The sequence below is a fragment of the Melanerpes formicivorus genome, unplaced genomic scaffold (genome assembly GCF_026170545.1).
Source record: "Melanerpes formicivorus ecotype bairdi unplaced genomic scaffold, bMelFor1.0.p_v2 SCAF_12, whole genome shotgun sequence".
NCBI lineage: Eukaryota > Metazoa > Chordata > Aves > Piciformes > Picidae > Melanerpes > Melanerpes formicivorus.
Window position 1 is genome coordinate 11,936,703 of NW_027142364.1, and position 18,892 is coordinate 11,955,594.

Genomic DNA, 18,892 nt, shown 5'->3' on the forward strand with positions numbered 1-18,892 from the left:
TACTTAGTGATTCACAAAATAATTGCTATCTTCTTAGTTTGTTCCATCTTTTATAAAGGAGTTCTTGGCAAGATTGTGTCCAAAGCCAGAAAACTTAAGCTCAAGCTCTGATCTCCAGTTTGCTTTCCAGTGTTCCTACCATGTCACCTTGGTCTGTTTGTGTGGGAAACCATTTGGATACACAGCAGAAACAGGGTTGAGTTGCTGAATGTGCAATGTTCTAGCACCTTGATCTCCTGAAACAATCTGATGAGCTGATGACTTAGGTTCAAGTGGTCCTTCAAGCTTCATGCCTATATTGAGCTTTTTCCCTTCTTTTTGTTTGATATCCTTTGTCTCTGAAATAAGTATTTTTGGAGTAATCTTGTCCTTACTCCTCAGTGCTCAGTAGCACCTCTTTTTCTTGCCACCTTTTGTCTCAAAACTTGTGTTGGTCAAAGTGCAGCTTTTGTGGCCTGTATCTCTTTTTCTGTTGCCTTAGGATTAAGGGTTGTGTTACGTTAATGAAAATGCCTTTGGTGCCTCTGACCCAGGCAGTGTATGTAAAAGGTGCAGGGGACAGGCCAAGTTGTTTCAACAGGTCTCTTCTAACAGGGGAGTGTCTCACAGAACCACCCCTCCAAGCTTCTGATCACATCCTGCTACCACTTCCTGTGTTGATGTTTTTGTGACTGTGCAGAAAACTGCTTCAGCTTGATCATCACTGAAAGAGTAACTCTCACAAAAAAAAAGACAGATGAGTGAAGACATGGGAGAGAGGGCAAGACTGCCCCACAGAAGCAGGGAAATGTGTGTGCAGCTGCACCTTGCAGTGCTGAAGGGCTACTGTTGGTGACTGTGCGATGAATCTCCACCAATAGAAATACTGACAAATAAGCAAAAGGAAAGCATTTGCAGTCAGCAGAATTGTATTAAAGCTGGTTTAATGTAAAGGCTCCCTATCTTTGAAGTGTCTTTTCTGGTAGCAACAAGGAAGTTGTTAATAATGACAGCTTTTAAATTGTGTATTTTTATTAGGATTAAAAATTTCAGGTTTAAAAACATCATATAGAAGATAGTTTGATGAGATCTCATGACATCTTTCCTAATGAGCTGCCAAAAAAACCCCAAACCAAAAATCCCCAAGCTAAAACCCCAACTATTTTAAAAAGTCTTTGTGGCATCCTCTTTCATGTACAGATACTAGATGCTGGTCAGTGATATCAAATGGAGTGTAGCCATTCTGTATGCAGTGGCAGATTCCAAAATGCAGGTGAATGGGAAATCAAGACATGGCTCAATATTTGTTTTAAGGTTGCTTAGCATCCTCACACAAAGACCTTTTAAAATGACTTTGTCTAAAGGAACAGTGGTTTTTCAGTTGGTGATTATAGGCTGATTCACTGATGTTTTAACATGGAAAAAAACTTTCCACACAGGAATTTATGGCAGATTTAAAGTTTGTATGTTAGAGGTTTATAAAGGTAATGTAAATAATTGGTTCAACAATTAACTTAGTCATGGGGCATTGGTCTTGAGCAGAGTGGTAAGATGGTTCAAGCAAGACGGGGTGAAGATACTGCTTCAAATAATGCCTATGTACACATTTCTTGTAAAACAAAAAGCTTATCTCATCTCAAAAATAGTCTTACTTTGAAAGACAACTGTCCTAGTCTTATAAATATTTGAGGCTGGACACAATTTAAAATAATACCTACTGAATTGGTGTTATTCACTGTGTAAGTTAAAAAGCTTTGAGCGTTGTGAGCATAATTTTACATGTGTCAGGCTTCAGAGGTTGTGTGTTAATCCCATATGTTCTAATGAAAATGGTTGCAAAGATAGGATACGTTTATCTTTCTGCTAAATGGCTTGTGAAGGGTGAAAAAGAAGAGTAACTTCAGCTCAAATAGAATGCAGTGCCAATGCGCTTGGCTGTGAGCGTCTTGATTCTGTTAACGGAAAGGAGAGGCCGTGTTGTAGCAACCTCATTATCCAGGTTACTCTACAAGTGTGCATGTTTGAACAGTTTTAGAGAACTGGTAGCAGCTCTTGATGATATCTAGGAAGAGGCTTAGAGTGTTACATGGTGAATGAAAACATTCATGGTACAAAAAGGGGAATTGGACTTGAGGGGCTCAGTGTAGAGTAGTGAGAAATAATGAGCAAGCTGAGGAAGAACTTGATGGTAGTCTTCATTTACTTCCATGGAAAATGTTGTGTGTTTTTAAATTCAGACCACTTACAGCTCAGTAGATATAATGCTCCAACATTTGACTTAGGCAAGTGAAGAAAAAAATCATGTGATGTGTATAGAACAAGTCCTGGAATATTGATGTGAGGCTGTCTGAGCATTACGATCAGTTACCGGAGCTGTAAGCTGAGACTACTTGGTTTGGTTGTAAAGGAAATGCTTTCTTTGCACCTGAGTTTTCTGCTCATTGAAGCACTCTAATACTGTAGAAATAGGAGGGTGGTTTATCACTGTAATCCATATGTCAGTGGAGTGTTAGTGTTACTGTCTTATTTGCAGACATTTAAGTGATTGGAATAGTACAGTTTATAACTGAGTCCTGCCATCACATTTCTTGCCTGGGCTTTTAAATAAACCTGACTGGTACTATTTGTTCTGTATGAAAAATTTCAGAAGCAGTTATTTTTGCTTTGTAGGGTTTTTTAGCATGATAGTAGAGTTAGCTCAAGCCCTTTGGATCCTGCTTTTGGAGATACTGAATTAACTGTTATTTGCAGAAGTGAGACTGTGACATCTCACTTTAGGACATGTTTCTTTGTCATAAAAATTGCTCTTATTTTTGAGTCCTTATGTGAGAATCCATAACTATTTAATTTGTCACTCATACTTTAATATTCTGTAGACTTTTCAAATGCTACTTAATTTTTGCTTTTGAAAATCTTGTGGCCACTGAATGCTTCCTGTTATACTATCAAAAAGTAATGCTTAAAATGCACTAAAAAGAGCCATTACAAAAAAAATGTGAATTGTTGGTCTATTTTTATACTTCAGTTTGGGATTGATGCTCAGTGGGACTTCCCATGCATGCATTAAGTTCTTATTCAGTATTCTCTCAGCAAGCAGTCAATAAAATGCCTCAGTGGTACCTTCATCTGTATATTCATCACATGTTTCCATGGAGCAGTTTTCAGGCCTTCTTGCAGTGGACTTGAAGACAAGCATCTCCCAAGGCAGAATAAGAAATAATGATAATTCCAGTAAATAGTGCATTCCTCTCTTTTGTGAGGGGACTAGTAATATTCAGATAAAAGCGTTAATTAAACCATGAGTATTTAGTCATAAACTCTTAAGATTCAGGGTACTCTAATTGTTATCCTGAGCCATTTTTCCACATGGCTGCTTATGGGGATTGACGAAGTGCTAACAATATTCTTTTACTAACAGCTGAGTTTCAACTCCTCCCCAGGTATTTTAAGAACTTACTAGATTTTTCGGACAACTTGTAAGTGACAGAGAATGTCAAGGAGTAAATTTCTGTATTTTTAGCAAACTGTGAGGTCTGTGTTCTGATTGGATGGATGAGGTCTAAATCATGCCAGTCTCTTTTATAGTGTGCAACTCTGATGGACCACACCCATCTCAGCCTTCAAAAGATAGGAAAATCTGGAGTGTTTATCTTCCTTGTTAAGCCACTATACTTATCATGTATTCATCAGCAACTTTCCTTGAAAGTGTTGTACTTCATCTACAGTATTGTGTGGATTTCTTGGATGCACACAGAGATTCACAGATTAAGTGTGCCTTCCAACCCACAGCAAAGGTCCAATTCCCCTCCAGCTGACTTTATTTTTGGCTTCTAGGTATAGTTGTTCATGGAGTTCATTAAAATATCCCTCAGGATGATTTTACTGTCCTACATCATTTAGATCTGTTTGCCTGAATATCATTACTGACATTGGAGAAAGAGGCTTTAATCAGTTAGTTGCTCTTAGAAATGGAGAGAGAAATAGAAGAAATTGTATTCTATATCAGCTTATATGGAGGAGAATATCTTAGGGGAAGCCTTCCAGAAGCTTGAAAAAGTCCAAACATGTTTAAAATGCAATAGCATCAAACCTTGGATTAACCTCCATGCAGGTGTTACAGGATCTTTCCATTATCTTTTTTTTCCCCTCTTCCACTTCCTGTCTCACTGTTAACGAGCTTTACTGTGGGAACTGCAGGCTGAAGAGTGAGTAAACAAGGGCATTAGCATATTTTTGCTGTTTTAGAGTAGTAGCTATTGTGTGCTTTTGGTTTCCCTTGTTTCTTTTCACTGAAATTTAGGGTCTTCCCAGTATCCTGAAAGACCTCATCCCAGGTATCAGTGCCATGACAGTATGATTTAGAAAACAGTGTGGTATCTTTCTGCCATAACAGAAATAACATCTGTGTAGGAACACACAGTGTAAAAAGGTTCTTAGGAATAAAATGTTCATCTTACTAGTTTGTTCACTCTGCATCTTTCTATTAAGGACTTCATCCTCTTTACATAGCAGGATTCAGGTTTATTTTGCTAGACTTAAAAATGTCTCTTCCCTGTTAAATTTTCTTCTAAAAATAATTCTGTTTCCAGGTTGCTGTATTTGCTTCAGCAAGAAAGCTCCAGCACAGAACTGAGAACAGAATGTGCAGTGGTCCTTGGAAGCCTTGCAATGGGTACAGAGAACAATGTCAAATCCCTACTAGACTGCCATATTATCCCAGCCTTATTGCAAGGTACTTTACCTTTAATGGATCTATGTTAGTATATGTTCCTAAAATACTCAAGTAAGCAAAGATAACAAAACTGAATAGTAGTTTTTGTCAATATTCACAGGATTACTGTCACCAGATTTGAAGTTTATTGAAGCTTGCTTGCGATGTCTCCGTACCATTTTCATCAGTCCTGTAACTCCAGAGGATCTACTATACACTGTAAGTTGTAAGCAGATTACTACATCCATGTGAAACCTATAGAGCCCATGGGAGTGAAAGGTCTTGTTGTCTGCAGTAGTACTGAGAACTCATTTGACCAACAAGGTAAGCATTTTTCACCTACATTTAAGGCATCTGGCTCACCTAACACAACAATGTTTGGTATGAAATGATTGACAAGGTAAGAGACTGATAAAGAAGAAACACATTCAGGCTTATGCACAATTTAAGGAGTAAAAAATGGCCTCTGAATGGTATTTACAGACGCCATTATCACAGCTATGTTGGCACAAGTTAGCTTTTGATACTTAACATTTTATCAGACACTGTCCTGCCCCTCCTGATGTGTGGGTGCTTGCTTAGGTTTTACACTTCACCTGGAAGAGACTCACCTCCAAAACTTTCCTGCTTTTAGTTAACATTGTGTGATTTACATTTAATTGACAGGGTGAGGGAAGCTGTGATATGAAAACTGTACTGCACCAGCAATCTTCTGCTATGAAAGAGCAGCAGTCTGCTGGCTGGAGGTTACTGAGCAAGTCCACCCCTTTTAAGGGTATTTGGGAGCCCACAGTGCTAACCACTCTGGTCCCACCACTCCAAGGGATGACTGTCACTTGCTGAGGAAGAATTAATGGTTAGAAGGGCAGAGCTGGCCTCTAGTTTAATGTTTTCTCTACGTTTCAGGTGTCTGTGTCATTTCTAGACACAACTTCTGTGTTAATGTTTCTCAGCAGATTTTTCTTTATTTTTTTTGTCTGCTTGTCATGCCATGCTGTAATGATTTGTCTTCTGTTCTCTATTTCTTTTCCAATAATTTTGTGGATTTTTTCATTCCAGAGATAGGTATGGAAACTTGTTGTTTCCTGCAGACTCAATTTTACCATAAAGCTATTGAGAATTTCATTTGCTAGTTATTTCATCTCATGAAGTCTTCACAGTTTACCATTGTATTTAGTATGTGTAGATAATCAGCTTTGTTCTTCGGTGTTCATTATCTTTTTCCCAATTATTTTTGATTGTTCAGCATGAAAACCCTCAATGCAGATTGTATGTGTGACCACTGGAGGCGCCTCTCCTGAGAGCTCTGAGATTTTGTACTTTGTGCCTCTGTTCGTTCCTTTGACTCCATTCCACGCTTTCAGATTGCTCAAGTTTAAGAGTTCATAACAAGGAGGAGCAATTGAGAGAACAAGGCTAGCAGGAGAGAGCAGAATATGCTGCACTGCTTAATAACCAGATCTTTAAGGAGCAATGAACCCCCCTGCAAAGCATACAGGTGTTCCACCAGGGCTCAGTGATAAGCAGTTACTAAAGGAGGAATCTAGGTCATCTTCTAACACTTTAACTCCTTTCCTTCTTCCTGCTTGTGATGGCTGAACCCCAGCACAGGGCTAAATGTTCTCTACAGTAGAAGTTGTAAAGTGATGCATTCTAGCTTAGAAAGCTTGTACTTACTTGGATACAAAAAATGCAGTTCTCTGACTTAAAAGAAAACTAATAATAATTCTCTGCTACCAAAATATTTTAAGAACAGGTCTTGGAAGTTTCATTTTAATGTTAAAAAGGAATATGAAGAAAGTGCAACTGTTAATTCTCTTTCTGAATTTTATTTGGATGGGCAGTAATACACAATACACATGATTACAGGCATAAATTGCCTGAATCTAGCCTTTGTTAGTAGACATTGTAATGGATTTGTGAATCTCATTGTTTAATTGCAAATTAAGAGAATTGGTGCAGTGTTGCTTCCCAGGTTTGCTAGAAAGATTCTTTGTTACTTAGCTACTAACATGAAAAAAAGTGGAATTATGTAGCCTCATATGGGCACATAGTTACTGTTTGCATTTAGTTGGTAGTCAGTAATGTCCACACTTCTTTTTACTCTTTCTAGATTTTCTTCCTGTTAAACATAACAAAATTATTGTAGATGTGGGATATATTTTAGCAGAATCCAGGGGCACAGTTAACATAACTAACTTGCAAGAATTAAGGAAGCACCCTTGCAACTTTCTGAGATGTTTTAAACGTTTCACACCCACAACATTTCTGATTTGATACAACAAAATGAGCAAGTGCATAAAAGGTATCTCTGAAGAATCTCTTCTCAAATGTATCCTTTCATAGTTCAGAATGCCTAATAATAGAGTTCTTTATGTTTATTGGTAGGATTTCACAGTATCACAGTATAACTAAGGTTGGAAGAGACCTCGAGGATCATCGAGTCCAACCTATCACCACAGACCTCATGACTAGACCATGGCACCAAGTGCCACGTCCAATCTCCTCTTGAACACCTCCAGGGACGGTGACTCCACCACCTCCCTGGGCAGCACATTCCAATGATGAATGACTTGGTGAAGAACTTCCTCCTCACCTCGAGTCTAAACCTCCCCTGGTGCAGCTTGAGACTGTGTCCCCTTGTTCTGGTGCTGGTTGCCTGGGAGAAGAGACCAACCCCTTCCTGGCTACAACCACCTTTCAGGTAGTTGTAGAGGGCAATGAGGTCACCCCTGCGTCTCCTCTTCTCCAGGCTAAACAATCCCAGCTCACTCAGCCTCTTCTCATAGGGCTTGTGTTCAAGGCCTCTCCCTAGCCTTGTTGCCCTTCTCTGGACACGTTCAAGTGTCTCTGCCCTCCTTAAACTGAGGGGCCCAGAACTGGACACAGTACTCAAGGTGTGGCCTAACCAATGCAGAGTACAGGGGCACAATGACTTCGTGCTCCTGCTGGCCACGAAACCTTACCTCTGCTGACTGCCAGGATTCATTAACCCTTAGAGCATATACAGTATCATTGCTAGGGTCACATGACAGCAGAAATGCCCTACAGAATGTGTGGAGTGGGAACAGCCCAATCATTTAAATGCTGAATTAAAATGCTTTTCAACATCCAATATGAATGTCTTCCTATTCTTGAATTTAGCCCTGGGCCATGGTGCACAGTGGTCAGTAAAATTCTGCAAATCACTGTGTGCTGTTCTATTCCTGCTGCTGTAACTCTGTAGCAGAGGCTCAATTTCTGTTGACTTACACCTTCACCAAGACTCTCCAACCTAGCAAACTGCAGCCAAAAATGCTTGTGTGATCAATGCTATTTTATGTGGAACTGAGCTATTGCATGGAAATGTTGCTGCCTAGGATGTGAAATAAAAGGTTGTTTTGGTTCCTTCCATGGTGTTAGATACAGGCAGAGAGATGTTATAGTATCATAGTATAGTATCAGGGTTGGAAGGGACCACAAGGATCATCTAGTTCCAACCCCCCTGCCATGGGCAGGGACACCCCACACTAGATCAGGCTGGCCAGAGCCTCATCCAGCCTGCTCTTAAACACCTCCAGTGATGGGGCCTCAACCACCTCCCTGGACAACCCATTCCAGGGTTTCACCACTCTCATGGTAAAGAACTTCCAGGGAATATCTCCAGGGTCAGGGCAAGATGTTGCAGTATGCATTCATCTGTGTTGAATAAGAGAGTATGACTGAAGAATTTACACAAAGGTGAAAGCAATAGCTTGAGAGATAAAAACAAGGGATATGATATAGGAGAAGCTGTGAAAGATAGCATCAGAAGTCATCTTTACTTAGAGTTGTAGAATTGGTTTGGTTGGGAAAGACCTTAAAGATCATAGAGTCCAACCATTACTCCTGCAGTTTCAGGCTGATTTACAGTGGCTCCTGATATGAAGTTTGTCATCTTGTACTTTTATAAGTTTCAAATACTTTTCTAGTGAGGAATAACCTAAGTGTTATTTTTATGCTTTTTCACTGACATCTGAATTTCATAAATCAAATATGATGGCCTAATTGATAAGCAACTCCACTGGTTCAAGTTTAAAAATAAAACAAGGCACAAAAGTTTTCTACCAGCTTGAGGGAAAGAGGCAACATCTTAATCGCCCTTTATAGGACAACTGCAGAGTTGTTGGCATCGTTCACTGTCCAGATGTGCGCTGGTCATGTGATCATTGTGAGTCAGCTGTGTTCATTGCGTGACAAAAATGCAGATGTTTCTCTCAGTATCCCTCTGTACACAAAACAGCTCATGAGAATTACCAGATTGGTGCGAAGGCCAAATCTGGTTGCAGGCTGTCACCTGGGATGTAGCAAATAAATTAGTTGCTACAATTCTGGCTTTTCTTTTTTTTTCCCCCTAAGAACCTGAATGGTTACCACTGTCTAGAAATTCTTCCCAATAATTGCCTGGTTAGCTGAGAGAAACCCAAGTTAAAGAACAAAATACAGTTACAAAGCAAAATATAAAAGTGAATGGTTATAAATTAGAACTCAGCCTATTTTGGACAAAGAGTCCAAAGCAGGATAAATGTGGTTCTTCCACACCCCCCCCAAGTCTGCTTGCTGACATCCCCAAAGTTTGCAGTGTTCTGTGGTTTTACAGATCATCTAGGTAGAAAGACATGTTACTACACCAGGGGCCACTGTGTCTGTGTTTCTGTAATAGTGGCAGTTGGAGTCCTTTTTAGATCAGGGGCATCTTCTCTGGCTAACAGTTACTAAGCTGGTGCAGATTTTTCACTCAGGTTACTGTATCTGTTTCTTTAGCTGTGGATTCTTGTACCTCTTCTTTGGCAAGAGCATATCTGTGACAGTTTCATTAGACTTTAATTTCTAGACCACCATTTACATCTTTCTAGTTGCAGGTTTCGATGTAAGACAGATTACATAGTGATTTCCCTGCAGGAGATTTCAGGTCTTGCATCTTACCTGTTGAAGCTTGTATTTTTTTATACTTTACTGCCTCTGAATTCTGAGGTATGTTTTTCACCTGCCTTCCTGACTTGTTGGTTGTTTTGTCTAAGATGCATTTTCATCAGTGATAAGCTTTCTAGCATGTGTGTGTTGTCTTGGACACTAACATGGCTTGGTATCTCCAGCTGCCTGCAGAAAATTACAAAAAATCTCTTTTAGTGGGTCAAATGTGTTAAACCACAGAGAAATGTTGAGTATATTGTCAGTTTATTTTGCTTTAAATCAAGAAGGAGACTGTTAGAAGTTTTGGGGACCTGCTATGACTTTGTAATGTTGTAATACATTCTTGAGAAGAAGGTTGGCCTCTTAGCTGCTTCTCTTTGGTTTCTCATGAAAACTTGATTTTCTATTTGGCTTATGCCCAAACCCCAATACCACTGCACACACCACTGCAGGCTTACCTCTGTTAGGGAGAGTCAAAAGGCACTCCATTATTGTTATGATCATCAGCACTACAATATAGTTATCGGATTAATGTCCACCATTGCCCTGCAACCAAACCAGTTCCTTGCAGGCCTTTGGGTTCTGAAGTTGCAAAGAAATAATCTGTTTGTCTAGGCCATGTGTAAAGGCAGAAGATCAGATGGAGGTGCTGCTACCAGATACCACCAATACTGCTTGGAATAGCTTGTCCCTTGTTTTTCCTATGCAGACAAACAGTTCAGTGGGCTGAATGAACTCCAGTTCTAGCAAGCAACTTTCTCTATATATATGATGATGAAATGGCAAATGAGGCTGTTGTACATTGGTCCTTTCCAGTTCTTGAGAAACAAGCAGTAGAAACAAGTTTACTTGACTCTGTGTTTCTTAACCTTAATGTCCTGTTTTGTATCAAGAACAAGAAGGCTGGATTGTTGGCAGCAAAGCTTTTTAAAATAACTCTGCAAAATTGTGTGCATTTAAGAAATTGAAAAATACATACTGAAAATCTTTGTCTAATCTCAAACCTATACAAAGAGGAGAGACTTACTGTTGTCTATTTTCCCAACTAATTGGGAAGTAGAACTTCTCAAACAGCTGTGTCTCTGAAGCTGTAGTCACTTAAAAAAATCAGGCTAGTACTGCTTTCATTACTGTTATAGTAGCTGAGGAATGTGAAGGTTCTGCTGTAATCTACCTCTCCCTAGCGCCTTGAAGTCTCTTCTGTACTACTGTGATGGTCTTGTCCTGTGTCTGTACAAGTTTCAGTGGAAGGGAGAACATTGAATGCAGAGTCAAGAGTACTTTAAAGTAAAAGAGTGGAAAGAAACTATGCTGAAACACACTGTTAATACTTCTTTCTTTTCTGACTTGTTTCCAGGATGCTACAGTTATCTCCCACCTCATGGCACTGCTCAGTAGGTCTCGATATACAGAAGAATACATATGTCAGATCTTCTCACATTGCTGCAAAGTAAGGAAGAGAATACATGTTCTTTATGCAACTTGTGTGGCTGCATATAAGGAACTGTAAGGCAATACTGCCTTTTGGGGCATGAGCATCAAGACAGTAATGACTTGAACTGTTATTGCTCTGAATCTGCTGACATTTATTTGGGTTGATACTTAGAATAGAATTAATATACTATTGTCTGTAGTAAAACAATGTGCAAATAACTGCTTTTTTTAATAGAGTCTGTATATTTATAATTTGGCTACTAAACAAAACAGTCTAGGGACAGTCAGTATAATTTTAGGTGGTTTACTTTTTGTCTCTTGAGGTCTCAAGGCAGTGTCATCTCTTTGTGGAGCTCTTGCATCTGCTTTCAAGACAGTTGGTTTAAACCTGGAGAATGTTTTCATAAGATGTTCTGTAGGTTGAGAAGAAGAAGAATACTCTTCCTCATTTGAGTTCTACCAGTTTCAGGTTTATCCAGATAGCTGTTCATTCCTGTTATATAATGCAGTTCTCTTGATGTGGGAAGACTAATGTGAAAAGAGCATCACCACCACCCCAAACACAAAGGTTTTTATCTCCCTGCACCCTAAATTTCCACACACCTCTTTTTTCACATTGTTGTGGGGTGGGTTTATTTTGTAGTTACTGTACCTATGGACTACACAGTGACTATCAAAAGAATTCAGTGTAGGAAACCAAATTTGTACAGCATGCTTCCCCTTTTAAAGGGAAGTTCAAAACACAAAGATTGTGTATCATATTCATTGCACAAGCTAACAAATGAAAAAGTTCCCAAATGATGAATGTAAAAGTATTTAGACTGAAAAATCTCTCAGTATATTGGGGTCTTCTGAAGCTCTGAATTAATTCTTTGATAAAAATTCTTTTTTTTCCTACTTTGAATTATTTACGTGCAATCCTCCAATTGCCTTTCCTCTGTTAGATGAAACTGAGGACTGAAAACTGTAGAGTTAATATGATAAAAAAACATAACCCAGCTGCCAGTACTTATAGACAAAAGTCAAAATTCTGTACTGGACTGTGGAAGTTCAGCTCTGTGGCTAAGATTGGGAAAATGATTTGGTATTTTAAGAATAAAAATGCACTAGTGAAGTATCTTGTGTTTACATGGCCCTTGGAAGCCTTCTTAATAGGCTGAGGAGCTGGAACAAGTGAAAAGCTGGGCCACATTGCAGGGAAAATAATACAGGACTGAATATAGGTTGGTATACAAATCAGTTTCCACAATCAGGGGCTAGCTCTGTAGTAATATTAAAACCTTTTGGCTGTGAGAACTGCTGAGTAACTTCAGGTAGTTAATCTGACATGAAAACAGTTTTTGTCATCTTTCCCAATTGAGTAACTTCTTGTAACTCCATTAACTCCTGGTGACTTACATACCAAATTGGTTGTTAACAGAGTAGCTGTCCAATCACTTAACAAGACTAGAGCATGGAAGGTCTTGCAAACCTTACAAAGGTCTTGCTGTACTGTTTTAATGCCTCTTTTCCACTCCCAGAAATCTCTCCAGAACAAATCTTACTCTGAATATTTGGAAAAATGCAATCTTCTGGAAAGAAAAAGTTGATTGTGTGAGCAGATAGAAAAGCAAGGTATTAGAAGTATTAGGAAATAGTTGCATTTGCAGAATAAACAATAGCTGCATAATGAAGAAATATATTTGAGATTGAGCAAACAGATCTCCACAAATGTTAAACTGATCAAGAGCTCATTTCTGTCTCATCCAGGCAAATGCAGCTGTCCAGCAAAAATCTATAATGCCCCCTCTTTCTCTTCTGTTTAGTTCTTAAGTTTCAAGTCTGATCATCAAGGTCAATTTCACTGTGTTTTTACCAAATGTCTTTTACCAAAACACATCTAATTCACTGAAGCAGAATTTGCAGAGCATTTCCTGATTTGTGTTGACAGGCAAAATTTATTCTTTTTTAATTAAATACTGAAAGTTTCAGTGTTCACTACATTTTTTGTCACAAAAGGCCATGAGTGAGTGAACCTTCCTGACTTTTTCCCCTGAAGAAGTAAGTTACTATAAGCTTTTGTATTTAGGTAAGGCATAGCACAGATTAAGAGGTATTGCCACTCTCATGTCTCATCAATGAGTAGATTTATCAATTAAACTACTAGTGGTGTAACACAGCTCCTACCCTTCTTGTTCCTGAGTACTTTTCTCTGCTTAGATCTTGTGCATATTTTTTTCCCCCTGCCTTGCTAGAGTTGCTTCTCAGGTTTCTTTCTTTCCTCCCTAATTTCCCTGGAAAAGCTGGGACCTGCTCTCTTGAGCTAGGATATCCTTAATTCAGTTTTCTAGCATATTGCTGCTGTTTTCTGCTTTTACTTCCCTCTTTTACTTCTTCTCACTGCATTTTTAGAGTTAAAATCAACTGATGGAAAACATTTACCCTGGAGAAGAGCCATCCTAAGCAAGGGAAAGTGTTGATTTATAGGGAGAGCAGATGCAGTTCTCAACGTACAGAGCCAGGAATCTATCCGCATATAAGGAACCAAATAAACTGAAAGCAGATTGATGTACACGATATGCTAAAATGCAAGTCAACATTTGCTTTATGAGAGTCTATCACAGTTGATTTGTTTGCAGAGGAAATGCTGTGACTGGGTAAACTTCACTATTGTATGGGTCACATAAAAGGATAACACATACATTTGGAAGCACTGTGGTTGTATGAATAATTTGGAAAAGTTCTGGACCTTTTATTTGAATGTGCTGACATCTCTGCATCATAAGTAATAATTTCACCACCAGTTGAGAATTAGATCTTGTGTCTGGGAAGGATCCAGGATAAAGCCTCTAGTCAAGGCAGCTTCTCCTAAGCCCATTCTGAGAATATTTTCTTGTGTGATCTTAGGCCTGAGCAAGGGACATTTGCATTTAGATAACTGCTTTTAAAATTTCGTTATGGAATGAATTGTTACATTGTTCTGTCCTACTGTCTTATGGAAAATTGACCTTTTATGATGGAAAAACATGCAAGATGTGTGATTTCTTTTCTTGAAATATTATGGTGTTCAGTCCAATTTGGATAACAAGGTCGCTTTACTAGGACTGGCTTCTGGAACTCTATTGGTCTACTGAAAGGGGCGGGGGGGGAAAGGTAGAAAACCTTGCCATTAAGTGCCACCATTGAGTTGGGACCTGAGCTGCTTGGAAATAATACATTCTGTTCTCAAGTTTTCACATTTATATTTGAAGCTCTCCCTGTTTCTGGGTCAGTGCTTAACCCATTGTGCATTAAACAGGCAGGTCTGGTGTGCACAAACAGCATATGTACAGATTAGTTGTTTCCATTTACATTTCCTTATGCAGTAAGGATACAGCCAAGTGTTACCTGTACATGCATTTGACCTGTTTGCACAGAACTGAAAATGGGAAGATCACTAATACTTGTGAATTACTAAAACTATCTAAGTCAATATGATTTCTCTTACTTTAGTTTTATTTGTTATTTTTTTTATCATGTATTTTAATATCTGTTCTTCAGCTTCAACACTGGCATAGCTGTGGCTTTAAGTCGTTGCCTCAGCCACTTCTGTGTGCCAATGTAAGTTATTTTTCTACTTCACCCATGCTTTTTTAATTGCATTTTTGGTAGAAAGCTCTTGGTGGCAGTAGCAGCTGAAGCATCTCTTAAAGCACCAGATATATTGCATCTAAAAGTAACTTAATGCTTTTTTACTTAGAGATAAGGGTTCTGAAAATTTTATGCTGAATATAAGAGGGATCTGATTTAAACTGTATTTCAAATGTGGGGAGGGGAAAAAAAAGAATCAGTCATAGGATGTATAGATGTGCCCATAACTCAGCTGAGTTTCAGCAAAATTAAGGTGTGAAGATACTTTCTTCACTTGCAGATTAGTCAGTAAAATGCATTGAGGTATGATTTAGCTGTGACAAATGTAAAGCTGAATTTAAATTGCACATAGCAGGATGATACAGGCTGGGGGACCTTTTAGCAGCCTTCCAGTACCTGAAGGGGGCATACAAGAAAGACTTTACAAGGGCTTGTAGTGATAGGATTACAGAATCACAGAAACATTCAGGTTGGAAAAGACCCTCAGGATCACCAAGTCCAACCGATAACCTTACCCTGCAAAGTTCACCCCTAAACCATATCACCAAGCCCCACATCCAAATGACCTCTTGATCTGTCACTAATTACCTGTGAGAAGAGACCAGCACCAGCCTTTCTACAGCATTCTTTCAGGTAGTTGTAGACAGCAATGAAGTCTCCCTTCAGCCTCCTCTTTGCCAAATTAAACAGCCCCCTCCTCCCTCAGGGCCCCTCCAGGCCCTTCGTTGCCCTCTTCTGCACTCACTCCAGCACCTCCACATCTGTCCTGTATTGAGGTACCCAAAACTGGACACAATACTTGAGGTGTGGCCTCACCAGAGCTGAGTACAAGGGGACAATCACCTCCCTACTCCTGCTGGACACATTTTTGATACAAGGCAGAATGCCATTGGCTTTCTTGGCCATCTGGGCACACTGTTGTTCATATTCAGTTGCCTATCAATTAGAATCCCCAGGTCCCTGTCTGCCAGGCAGCTTTCCAGCCACACTTCCCCAAGCGAGCATTGCTTGGGGTGGTTGTGATTCAAGTGCAAGGATGAGGGGGAACATTTTTTAACTAGAGCAGAGTGGTAGATTTAAGCAGGACATTAAGAAGCAGCTCTTTACTGTGAGGGTGATGAAACCCTGGAACAGGTTGCCTAGTGAAGAGGTAACATTCAAGATCAGGCTTGATGGGACTCTGAGCAACCTGATCTAGTTGGGGTTGTCCCAGCTTTCTGCAGAGGGGTTAGACTAGATGACCTTTAAAGGCTGCTTCCAACTCAATGCATTCTATGGTAACCTCCACATAATACAAAGATAGCTGCATGAATATGCTTCTGGAGAGATGTTTTTAAGTTACAGATCATATTTCACAAGAGAATATTGATAGTTGCAGGCCCCACTGAGATTTCATGTTGCTTTTTCCAGCCTCATCAAGCCTTGTGATATAGAAGTTCTGAGACCTTCCTATTGCAAAATCCAGTGTTTCTGTTTAATTCCAAATCCTTTTTAAACTTTGGAAAAATAGTGCTATGTTAGCCAGTGCCAGCTTGGATCTTCGATGTCAATAAATGTATGATGGCTGACTAGATTTATGGCTAAATATGTTTGAAACTAGAATAATATGTAGGAGGAAAGTGTGAATCTGTTATTAAAGCACTGTCACGTTGTCTGGAAACACTTTCAGAGTTAATTCTCTGTCTTATGAAGTTAGAATTGTTGACAGTGCTTAATATTGTCAGTGAAGACAGCAGTATGCTGATTTTCTATGCTGATTTCATTGATGAAGCAAAGATTGGAAATGACAACTGGAACAGGACAAATGCTATCAGAGTTGGACTTGTTTCTTTATTAAAACGTTGGTATATCAGCTAATTACAAAGTAAATATTAGTAAATCTATCTTTAATGCTTAAGTTGCAGATAGTGGAAACTTCTTCCATCCCCTTTTAAAAAGAATAACCTGTGTTCTGTGTTTTTCCTTTGAAGGGTCCAGATCACCAGACAATCTTATTTAACCATGGAGCTGTTCAGAATATTGCACATCTGTTAGTCTCCACCTCCTATAAAGTAAGACATGAACATTATTTCATGTTTTGTGTCTATTTATGAAGGGAATCCAAATGAAGATTATAGAAACTGTGCATATGAACTGGAACTGCAGAGTGGTATAATGTGTGTTTCTGGAATAACAGTTGGTTTTATTTGTTGTATGGATTTCTGTCAGAATGAGACCTGTTGTTTTCACGTTCTCTGTGAATTTAAAGCACCATTACCGAAAACAGAACCAACTGCCATTGATCCAAAGGAGAACAGTCACTTGGCAACCCAATAAATGGTCTAATTTGTTGTGCAACAAACGAGCTTCAATTTCCTTTTCTCAAGTGAAGCAAATGTGAGCTGTCTTAGACAGAAGTCATACCTGCGAAAACATGGACATGGAGCGTGTGGAGGGCACCAGCTACCTATGTTTTGTGTTCACTGATTTACCGGAGTCTCAGTTGAATTCTCTGTTAGGTTTTGGAAGTCCATCTGAAGGCAGCACCTCTGGCAAAAAGCACCATACTCTACTGTACAGGTGTCAAGCTCTAGGTGACTAGCTCTCTTCAGTTTAAGGCCAAAACTTCAAACCCTAAGTACAGCCTTAGGAGTCTCCTGTAGACTACTTCATAAAATGTTTGAATGCGTAAAAAGCTCTCTGATACACGTCTGGGTAGTCTAGTTTTTTTCGAGGGCTATTAGATGTCTGCTCTGCAGGTAATTTTGAAATCTATCTAAAGCCAATCCTGGAATCTTGAACTTGTAGGGATTTTCATATGAAGATACCAATTTATCCTCAGCCCCTCCATAACTGTGAATACCATAATTCTGAGAATACCTACATTTACCTTGAGTTATTTTTATTACAACATCTAATACCAAAAGTCTAATATGTTATCCTGCCATTTTTATTTTATTGAAAGTAGGCTATTGCATGGTTGACAGAGCCCTCTATTTTGATCTCCTGCCTAATGCAGAACATTCTTGGTAAAGTATCTTTGAGCAGTAAAAACAGTCTTCAAAGGAGAATTTCAAGTGAAGGGAAATTTGGTGCTCAGTTTCAAGAGCTTGTTAATCTTGGGCAGTGCTTTTTGTTTGTTTAGGGGTATGGATTTTTATTGTTTTTATAAATTCAGTATGTGGTCTTTAGTATTCTGTTAGACAGAAACTTAGGGGGTTTGTCTTTCTTTACTAATAGTTTTTACCATGATCAAGCAATATTTTGCTTTTTTCCATTAGCTGACTTCTTTTTACCCTGTATCATTAGGTGAATTTTCCAGGCTTTGTTCAGCTTTGAACCTTGACAAATTTTTTCAAAGAGCAGTTTTAAAATAATTGGGTCAAGGTAAAGTATTCAAGCTGCTTTTCTGACCAACAATATACAGGTAATGCTGCATTAAAACAAAGCAAATATAGTTAGTATATATGTGTGTTAAAAAATGTGTGTGTGTATTGTCTTAATGGAGAGATGTATGAAGTGTATTCTTGATTTCCTCCTGTACTAGTTTGGTCAGGCCTTTAAATTTCAGGTGTACATTCTGAAGGGGAGTTTGGACATTGGGAAAAATTTCTTCCCAGCAAGGGTTGTCAAGCCCTGGAATAATAAGCTGGCTATGGAAGTGGTGGAGGCACCATCTCTGGAGGCGTTCAAAAAGATGTGTAGACATGCCACTTTGGGACCTGGTCAAGTGGGCATGGTGGTGTTGGGTTGACAATTGGACTTGGTGATTTTAGAGGTCTCTTCCAACTGAAATGGTTCTATGATTCTAAATAGTTAACTTCCAGCTAGACTTTACTTGTTCTTGTTAGAACCTTTACCACCTGCCCTGGCCCTGACTTCCTTCTGGAGGAATACAGCTTATGAGCTGTGGGTCTGACTTGTTAATGCTTTTTCGATACAAAATCTGCTTCCTAATGCTTTGAAGCATACAATGCAGTCAGTAGATGGTGTGACAAGCCAACAAAGTGTTGTCAAACAGGGTGTTAGTTCTGAAGCCCAGTGGGTTGCTCTCTGTTCCTTCTGACTAAGGCTGCGCTGATAAGAGGTTTTCCTGTGGCTGTGATTAAATATTAGAAAATTAATTCACAGAAGGGTGATGGTCAGTGCTGCTTTGGCTACCCATGGATTTCAATGTTTCTAAGACTTTTTGTTGAGGGAGGGTGGGGTGGGCCTGAACTTGCAATAAGTGCTGTCTGCAGTGATGGA

At 39.2% G+C, this 18,892-nt stretch overlaps 1 protein-coding gene across 5 annotated transcripts in view; it reads left to right on the top strand.

Moving 5' to 3' along the window:
• Window positions 1–18,892, top strand: part of ARMC8 (armadillo repeat containing 8) — a 66,499-nt gene that overhangs the window by 22,164 nt on the left and 25,443 nt on the right. For 4 of the 5 annotated variants that reach the window (XM_068145383.1, XM_068145385.1, XM_068145386.1 and 1 more), the window contains 5 exons: window positions 4,569–4,711; window positions 4,812–4,909; window positions 10,980–11,072; window positions 14,576–14,635; window positions 16,636–16,716. In XM_068145383.1, the coding sequence (XP_068001484.1) occupies window positions 4,569–4,711; window positions 4,812–4,909; window positions 10,980–11,072; window positions 14,576–14,635; window positions 16,636–16,716 (475 nt within the window). The remainder of the gene's footprint in view (window positions 1–4,568; window positions 4,712–4,811; window positions 4,910–10,979; window positions 11,073–14,575; window positions 14,636–16,635; window positions 16,717–18,892) is intronic. The other variant, XM_068145384.1, reaches the window with a different exon arrangement.